Source organism: Hemibagrus wyckioides, linkage group LG05 (genome assembly GCF_019097595.1).
Source record: "Hemibagrus wyckioides isolate EC202008001 linkage group LG05, SWU_Hwy_1.0, whole genome shotgun sequence".
Taxonomy (NCBI): domain Eukaryota; kingdom Metazoa; phylum Chordata; class Actinopteri; order Siluriformes; family Bagridae; genus Hemibagrus; species Hemibagrus wyckioides.
Window position 1 is genome coordinate 164,064 of NC_080714.1, and position 10,000 is coordinate 174,063.

The 10,000-nt window shown below is 45.4% G+C and overlaps 1 protein-coding gene across 3 annotated transcripts in view; it reads left to right on the forward strand.

Annotated features, from left to right (window-relative positions):
* Positions 1 to 10,000, forward strand: part of ipo11 (importin 11) — a 90,706-nt gene that overhangs the window by 2,027 nt on the left and 78,679 nt on the right. For all 3 annotated transcript variants that reach the window (XM_058388657.1, XM_058388658.1, XM_058388656.1), the window contains exons 2-13: positions 375 to 506; positions 1,363 to 1,463; positions 1,643 to 1,715; positions 1,931 to 2,134; positions 2,431 to 2,563; positions 2,657 to 2,715; positions 2,824 to 2,872; positions 3,161 to 3,231; positions 3,734 to 3,926; positions 4,144 to 4,296; positions 5,163 to 5,206; positions 8,996 to 9,086. In XM_058388657.1, coding sequence (XP_058244640.1) covers positions 375 to 506; positions 1,363 to 1,463; positions 1,643 to 1,715; positions 1,931 to 2,134; positions 2,431 to 2,563; positions 2,657 to 2,715; positions 2,824 to 2,872; positions 3,161 to 3,231; positions 3,734 to 3,926; positions 4,144 to 4,296; positions 5,163 to 5,206; positions 8,996 to 9,086 — 1,303 coding nt within the window. The remainder of the gene's footprint in view (positions 1 to 374; positions 507 to 1,362; positions 1,464 to 1,642; positions 1,716 to 1,930; positions 2,135 to 2,430; positions 2,564 to 2,656; positions 2,716 to 2,823; positions 2,873 to 3,160; positions 3,232 to 3,733; positions 3,927 to 4,143; positions 4,297 to 5,162; positions 5,207 to 8,995; positions 9,087 to 10,000) is intronic.

The window sequence follows — 10,000 nt, forward strand, 5'->3', positions numbered from 1 at the left end:
TAATGTCCACTCATTACATCATCACCTATAATGTCCACTCATTACATCATCACCTATAATGTCCACTTATTACATTATCACAGGTGGGGGGTGGGGGGGGGTGGAGAGACAGACAGAGAGGGAGAGGGGAGAGAGAGAGAATTCTGGGTATTCAGTGCTCCTGAAGCTGAAGTCAGACAGAGTGTACAGTGGAAGTGAGCCATGTTACAGCCCTTAACATGTTCTAGTGGACTTCATCAAGGGGAAGTGTTTAACTCTGAAATGGAACAGAGCCTCCATACACTTCATCACTAGAGGGCAGAATTACACCAAAAACACCCCACTTAGAAAAGATCACTTAAACTGTGTGTGTGTGTGTGTGTGTGTGTGTGTAGATGGATCTGCAGGTGTCTGTGGTGTTGCAGGTTCTGTCTCAGGCAAGTAGTCAGGACTCGGCTCTTCTCAAACCTGCAGAGGAACAGCTGAGACACTGGGAGAACCAACCGGGGTTCTACTCCATACTACAGGTACACACACACACACACACAGAGGGAGAACCACCTGGGGCTCTATACTACAGGTACACACATACATGAGGCCACGCCCCTTCACTGAGACAGAGTTATTAGTGTAATTTAAGTGTGCACAAATAATTATAGATAGATAGATAGATAGATAGATAGATACTTTATGCATCCCAAAGGGAAATTCACAGATTCCAGCAGTATCCACAAACACAGGTAATAGATAAAATAGGAAGGAATTTAACAAAATACTAAAATACCCAAATTAGGGTACAAAAATATAACAAAAAATCTATCAAATAACAAAATATAGCAAAAGATAACGATATAAGAAAATATAGCAGAAAAATACTAAATACAGAGATTAGGAATAAATATGGAGAATGAGATGAAAAACAAGATAAGTAACGTGCAGAACAAGTGTTTAAAATTACAGACCTGGTCGATGTGCAAAAACTGCTAAGGGGACTTTATAAATATCCCATTATCCACTGAACACACACACATATACACACACACACACACACACACGTACACACACACACACAGACATGTGATTTAGAAACTTCTAATAAAGCTTTCTCTTCATTGTAAAGTGTTAACCTTCACACAGCGGTCACTCAGTGGTCCATCAGGGGAACCACAGGAAACAGCAGCTCTGTTAGAAAACACTTCTGGAGTTAATAAATCTATAAAAATCCCTTTATCACAACTTCCTGTCTGTTGTAGACCGTTTCCATGGTAACTTTGTTTGCCATAGTAGCATGTCTTCTTGTATGTGTATCTCCTTGCTCTGTGTGTAAATCCACCCTTGTGGTTTGTAACTCCACCCACTCTCTGTGTGACTCCGCCCCTACAGACTATCTTTAATAACCATGTGTTGGATCTGAACGTGCGCTGGCTCGCTGTCCTCTACTTCAAAAACGGCATTGACCGCTACTGGAGGAGGGGCGCCCCAAAGTAAGACAGCTGTCATGCTCTCTCATCTGTCTCACTCTACACAATGACCTGTCTTATTTACCTGTCTTACTCTGTCCAGTGCTCTCTCTCACCTGTCATGCATTACACTATATTTTGTCTTCTGCACCCCCCCCCCCCCTTTTGTCTCTCTCTCTCTCTCTCTCTCTCTCTGTTTTCAGTGCTATCTCAGAGGAGGAGAAATCATCTCTGCGTGCAGGACTCATCACCAACTTCAATGAGCCTGTCCATCAGGTCACACACACACACACACACACACACACACACTCTTATCGATTTACACCAGTCACACACTACATGGCTGATTAAGCACATCACTGTGTGTGTGTGTGTGTGTGTGTGCGTCTGTGTGTGAGATCAATAGGTCAGATATTGATGTTCTTGAGGAAGGTGAGGTGATTCTCATCTTGTAAGACTGTATCATCTGTTTTTTTTTTGTGTGTGTGTAGATAGCAACTCAGATTGCAGTGTTGATAGCGAAGGTGGCGCGGCTGGATTGTCCCCGTCAGTGGCCTGAGCTGGTGCCCGTGTTGCTGGAGGCCATTAAACACCCAGACGAGCTCCATCAGCACCGAGCGCTGCTCACACTCACACACGTCATCAAAACACTTGCCTCCAAACGCCTCAGTGCTGACCGAGCACTGTTCCAACATGTGAGTGAACACACACACACACACACACACACACACACACACACACTCCTTATTTTACACATGACAGTCTGAAGATGTGATGCCCTGAGGACTGTAGAGCCATGCACATGGTTTTAGAGTCTTTATGAGGGTTCCAGAGCGGTGTAGGTGGCTGTGGGTTCCTCTGAAGGTTCTGGAGTCAAGTCTGCTTTCAGAACAGAAAAAAATTCTTTTTTAAAATAAATTGTAATTCTAACGATGTCTCTGATCACACACTCCACCTCACTTTACTCATGCTGTGTGTGTGTGTGTTTCAGTTGGCCTCAAGCATCTACAGCTTTGCCTGCTCTTTGTGGAGTCATCACACAGACACGTTCCTGCTGAAGATACAGAGTGGAGAACCACACGTAGCTCTCAGTGCACTCGAACACACACTGCTGTCTCTGAAGGGTACTCTCAACACACACACACACACTTCACAGTGCTGTTCCTGTGGTGGTCTGTTTATAGTGAACGCTGATCTGTGTGTGTGTTTCCACTCAGTGCTGAGGAAGCTGACTGTTAATGGGTTTGTGGAACCTCATCAGAACATGGAGGTGATGGTGAGTGTATACCTGCTTTTACACACACACACATACACGCGCACACACACACACACACACAATTACATACTGATGTGTGTTCTCTCTCTGTCTCTCTGTGTGTGTTAGGGTTTCCTTGGTGCGGTGTTCGAGAGATTACGGCAGTTTTTAGAGTGTTGTGAGTAAAATGTTTTTTTTATTATAAATCTTTATAAACACTGACAGTGGGATTATAAATCATTACTTCTCTAAATCAGAGAGAGACACATACAGAGAGAGACACACACAGAGAGGGAGAGAGAGAGAGCGCGAAAACCATCAAGAGCTGATTATTAAGAATTCTGCAGCTATTAGAAGTTGAACAGTTAAAGTGAATGCTGAAGTCAGGAGTTTGTAAATGATTTCTGATGTGTGTGTGATGTGTGTGTGTGTGTGTGTGTGTGTGTGTGTGTGTGTGTGTGTTCAGGTGGTCATGTAGATGAAGCTCACGCCTGCAGAGAGAAGCTGGAGAAGATCATCATCCTCTACACCAAAGTGGTATGCTGCAAAACCTCTCTCCTACATCCACTGTTGCTCTCAGTTCATAATCATGAAATAATTTCTCTGGGTAGAGTGTACAGCGGTCACTGTGGGGTCAGTTTGGGTGAAAGTTTAATCCAGAGCTGATTTCCTGTTTGTTATTAATGACCGAATGAAGGGGTCCCAACATCTGCAGTCAGCAGGGCATTATGGGTCAGCGTGCTGGTTACTGTGGAGTGTGTCTGTGGGTGTGTGAGGGTTTGTGGGTGAGGGTGTTTGTGTGAGGGTGAGGGTTTGAGTGTGTGTGTGGGTGTGTGTGAGGGTGAGATGGGTGTGTGTGAGGGTGAGATGGGTGTGTGTGAGGGTGTGGATGTGGGTGTGTGTGTGAGGGGGTGTGTGTGGGTGTGTGTGTGAGGGGGTGTGTGTGTGTGTGTGTGTGTGTGTGAGGGTGTGCGTGTGAGGCTGGGGGTGTGTTGGAGACATGTTTTCTGTCCTGATGATGATGATTTTTCTTTTTTAGTTTCTGGACTTCCTGGACACTCACCCCCACTCGTTCATCCCCCTGATCCAGCGCACCCTGGAGTTCTCCGTCTCCTTCGTCTTCACTGAGCAGGGCGACGGTCTGGTCTTTGAGCGCTTCATCGTCCAGTGCATGAACCTCATCAAGATGATCATCAAGAACGATGCCTACAGACCAGCCAAGAACCTGGAGGGTACAGGCAGCACCTTCAGCCAAAGCCACACCGCTGACCCAAGATTTCTGTAACATTCACAGCTTCATTTAAATCCAACTGTGTGTGTGTGTGTGTGTGTGTGTGCGTGCGCGTGTGTGCGTGCGCGTGTGTGCGTGCGCGTGTGCGTGCGCGTGTGTGTGCGTGCGCGTGTGTGTGCGTGCGCGTGTGTGTGCGTGCGCGTGTGTGTGTTTTACAGACAGTAAAGCGGAGAACTTGGAGGCACACAGGATTAAATCGTCTTTCTTCACACACTCAACTCTCACAGAGATCTGTAAACGACTTGTGTCAAAGTATTTCCTGTTAACACAGGAAGAGCTGACCATGTGGGAGGAGGATCCTGAAAGCTTCGGTATGTCCAGCTGATCTACACCACAGCATCAACAGTGCTAACACGCCCACAGAGCTGCCTTAACTCCGCCCCTTTCACACCCTCACTCACTGCTTCTCAGCTCCAGATCAAATCTAATCGTCTGGCCACAAGTGTCTCTGATCTGATCTCACCTAACGAGTGTCTCTGATCTGATCTCGCCTAACGAGTGTCTCTGATCTGATCTCGCCTAACGAGTGTCTCTGATCTGATCTCGCCTAACGAGTGTCTCTGATCTGATCTCGCCTAACGAGTGTCTCTGATCTGATCTCGCCTATCGAGTGTCTCTGATCTGATCTCGCCTATCGAGTGCCTCTGATCTGATCTCGCCTATCGAGTGCCTCTGATCTGATCTCGCCTATCGAGTGCCTCTGATCTGATCTCGCCTAACGAGTGTCTCTGATCTGATCTCGCCTAACGAGTGTCTCTGATCTGATCTCGCCTAACGAGTGTCTCTGATCTGATCTCGCCTATCGAGTGTCTCTGATCTGATCTCGCCTATCGAGTGTCTCTGATCTGATCTCGCCTATCGAGTGTCTCTGATCTGATCTCGCCTATCGAGTGTCTCTGATCTGATCTCGCCTATCGAGTGTCTCTGATCTGAGCTGGCAGCGTGAGTCTGGTTAACTTCCTGTTTTGAGGAGACGTAGCACCCTGAGCTGTGAGCTCTGTAAATCCAGACAGACGGTGGAGATGAATTCAATTTCCTGCGTGTAGAATTTCACACCACGCTTTATTTCCTTCCTTTTCCTGCTTATTACACAGACCTGAGCTGGAGCTCTGTGATCTGAACCCAGACAAGGCTGAACTTTACACACACACTCTTCTTTTTTTTTTCCTTTCATCAGCTGTTGAGGAGACTGGAGGTGATTCGTGGAAATACAGTTTGCGAGTGAGTACACACACACACACACACACACACAGACACACACACACACACAGACACACACACACACACAGACACACACACACACACAGACAGACACACACACACAGACACACACACAGACACACACACACACACACAGACACACACACACACACAGACACACACACAGACACACACAGACACACACACACACACACACACACACACAGACAGACACACACACACACACACACACAGACAGACACACACACACACACACACACACAGACAGACACACACACACACACACACACACAGACAGACACACACACACAGACACACACACACACAGACAGACACACACACAGACAGACACACACACAGACAGACACACACACACACAGACACACACACACACACAGACACACACACACACAGACACACACACACACACAGACACACACACACACAGACACACACACACAGACACACACACACACTACTATATAAATATTCAGGAGATATTTCCACGTCCCTGCAGTAATCAGATCTGTGGTATTTGTGATGATTGTCATGTGTCTCTGCTGCACTCAGTTGTGGTCATTGTGTGTGTGTTTGGACGTTAATGTTCAGTCCGGTGATCCTGGCGGTCTCACATCGCTCGTCACGGTCAGTCACTTCGTCACGGCCGATCAGAAGCTCCGTGTGGATTCAGTTGTAGTGCTGAAGGAGTGAGATAACGAGCTGAAGTTTATTATTTATCAACAACAGAGACACAACTGACAACAACACAACTGACAACAACACACAACTGACAACACACAACCCTCAACAACACAACTGACAACACAACCCTCAACAACACACAACTGACAACACAACCCTCAACAACACACAACTGACAACAACACAACCCTCAACAACACACAACTGACAACAACACAACCCTCAACAACACACAACCCTCAACAACACACAACTGACAACACACAACCCTCAACAACACACAACTGACAACAACACAACCCTCAACAACACAACTGACAACACAACCCTCAACAACACAACTGACAACACACAACCCTCAACAACACACAACTGACAACACAACCCTCAACAACACACAACTGACAACAACACAACCCTCAACAACACACAACCCTCAACAACACACAACTGACAACACACAACCCTCAACAACACACAACTGACAACAACACAACCCTCAACAACACAACTGACAACACAACCCTCAACAACACAACTGACAACACAACCCTCAACAACACAACTGACAACACACAACCCTCAACAACAACACAACTGACAACAACACACAACTGACAACACACAACCCTCAACAACACAACCCTCAACAACACAACTGACAACAACACAACCCTCAACAACACAACTGACAACAACACAACCCTCAACAACACAACTGATAACACACAACCCTCAACAACAACACAACTGACAACACACAACCCTCAACAACACACAACTGACAACACACAACCCTCAACAACACACAACTGACAACAACACAACCCTCAACAACACAACCCTCAACAACACAATCCTCAACAACACAACCCTCAACAACACAACCCTCAACAACACAACTGACAACACACAACCCTCAACAACACACAACCGACAACAACACACAACTGACAACACACAACCCTCAACAACACAACTGACAACACACAACCCTCAACAACACAACTGACAACGCACAACCCTCAACAACACAACTGACAACGCACAACCCTCAACAACACAACTGACAACACACAACCCTCAACAACACACAACTGACAACAACACAACCCTCAACAACACACAACTGACAACACAACCCTCAACAACACACAACTGACAACAACACAACCCACAACAACACAACCCTCAACAACACACAACTGACAACAACACAACCCTCAACAACACACAACTGACACACAACCCTCAACAACACAACTGACAACACACAACCCTCAACAACACACAACTGACAACAACACAACCCTCAACAACACAACTGACAACAACACAACCCTCAACAACACAACCCACAACAACACAACCCTCAACAACACACAACTGACAACAACACAACCCTCAACAACACACAACTGACGACACACAACCCTCAACAACACAACTGACAACACACAACCCTCAACAACACACAACTGACAACAACACAACCCTCAACAACACAACTGACAACAACACAACCCTCAACAACACAACTGACAACACACAACCCTCAACAACAACACAACTGACAACAACACAACCCTCAACAACAACACAACTGACAACACACAACCCTCAACAACAACACAACTGACAACACACAACCCTCAACAACACACAACTGACAACACACAACCCTCAACAACACACAACTGACAACAACACAACCCTCAACAACACAACTGACAACACACAACCCTCAACAACAACACAACTGACAACAACACAACTGACAACACACAACCCTCAACAACACACAACTGACAACAACACAACCCTCAACAACACAACTGACAACACACAACCCTCAACAACAACACAACTGACAACAACAACTGACAACACACAACCCTCAACAACACACAACTGACAACAACACAACCCTCAACAACACAACTGACAACACACAACTGACATCACACAACCCTCAACAACACACAACTGACAACACACAACCCTCAACAACACAACTGACAACACACAACCCTCAACAACACACAACTGACAACACACAACTGACATCACACAACCCTCAACAACACACAACTGACAACACACAACTGGCAACAACACACAATTAACAACACAACTGACATCACACAACCCTCAACAACACACAACTGACAACACACAACTGACATCACACAACCCTCAACAACAACACAACTGACAACACACAACTGACATCACACAACCCTCAACAACACACAACTGGCAACAACACACAATTAACAACACAACTGACATCACACAACCCACAACACACATCTGACAACCACAACACACAACTGACATCACGCATCACACAACCGACATCACACAACCCACAACAACCCACAGCACACAACTGACAACACACAACTGACATCAAACAACAACATAGAACTGACAACACATAACCAACAACACACAACCAACCACAACATGCCACACACAACAACACACAACTGACATCACAAAACCGACCACAACACACAATTAACAACACAACTGACATCACACAACCCACAACACACATCTGACAACCACATCACGCAACTGACATCACGCAACACACAAGTGACAACACACAGTCGACAACACAGTCGACAACACACAGCTGACATCACACAACCCACAACATCACACAACTGACATCACACAACCCACAACAACAACCCACAGCACACAACTGACAACACACAACTGACATCAAACAACAACAACATAGAACTGACAACAACACATAACCAACAACACACAACCAACCACAACAACATGCAACACACAACTGACATCACACAACCGACCACAACACACAACTGACAACATACAACCAACAACACAACACACAACTGATGACAACAACATGACCAATGGAGGGAGGGAGGGTGTGAATAGACTGGTAGATGATGTATTGCTGGTATCACTGGTGTAAATGGTGGTAAATTATGGTGAAGATGAAACTATGCAACACATACACACAAAAACACATCCAAACACAAAAGGGAAACACTCACCTGATTTGTCTTCCTTTGTGTGTGTGTGTGTGTGTGAGAGCAGCCATGTACAGAAGTTTTATTCTTGGACCTTTTCCACAACTACAGTCAGACTCTGACTCCAGTGCTGCTGGACATGGTACACACACTACAGGGTGAGATACACACACTCATACACATAGACACACACTCACATACACACACTCACACTCATACACACATACTCACACACACACACACTCATACACATACAGACACTCATACACACACACACACTCATACACATGCACACACACACATACACACACACACACTCATACATACACACACACACACACACACACACACTCACTCATACATACACACTCGCATGCACACACTCATACACACACACACACACACTCATACACACACTCATACATACATACACACACACTCATACACATACACACACTCATAGACATACATACACACACTCATACATACATACATACACACTCACAAACTCACATGCACACACTCATACATACATACACACACACTCATACACACACTCACATACACACACTCATACATACATACATACATACATACACACTCACACACACTCACATACACACACACTCACATACACACACTCATACACATACACACACACACACAGACATACACACACACTCACATACACACACTCATACATACATATACACACACTCATACACATACACACATACTCACACACACTCATACACATAGACACTCATACTCATACACACAATCATACACATACACACACTCATACATACATACACACACACTCATACACACACACACACACACTCATACACATACAGACACTCATACACACACACTCACATACACACATACACATACAAACACACACAATCACACACACACTCACATGCGCACACACTCATACACATACACACACTCATACACACACACACACACACTCATACATACATACACACACACTCACACACACACACACATACACATACAGACACTCATACACACAGACACTCACACACACACACACACACACACA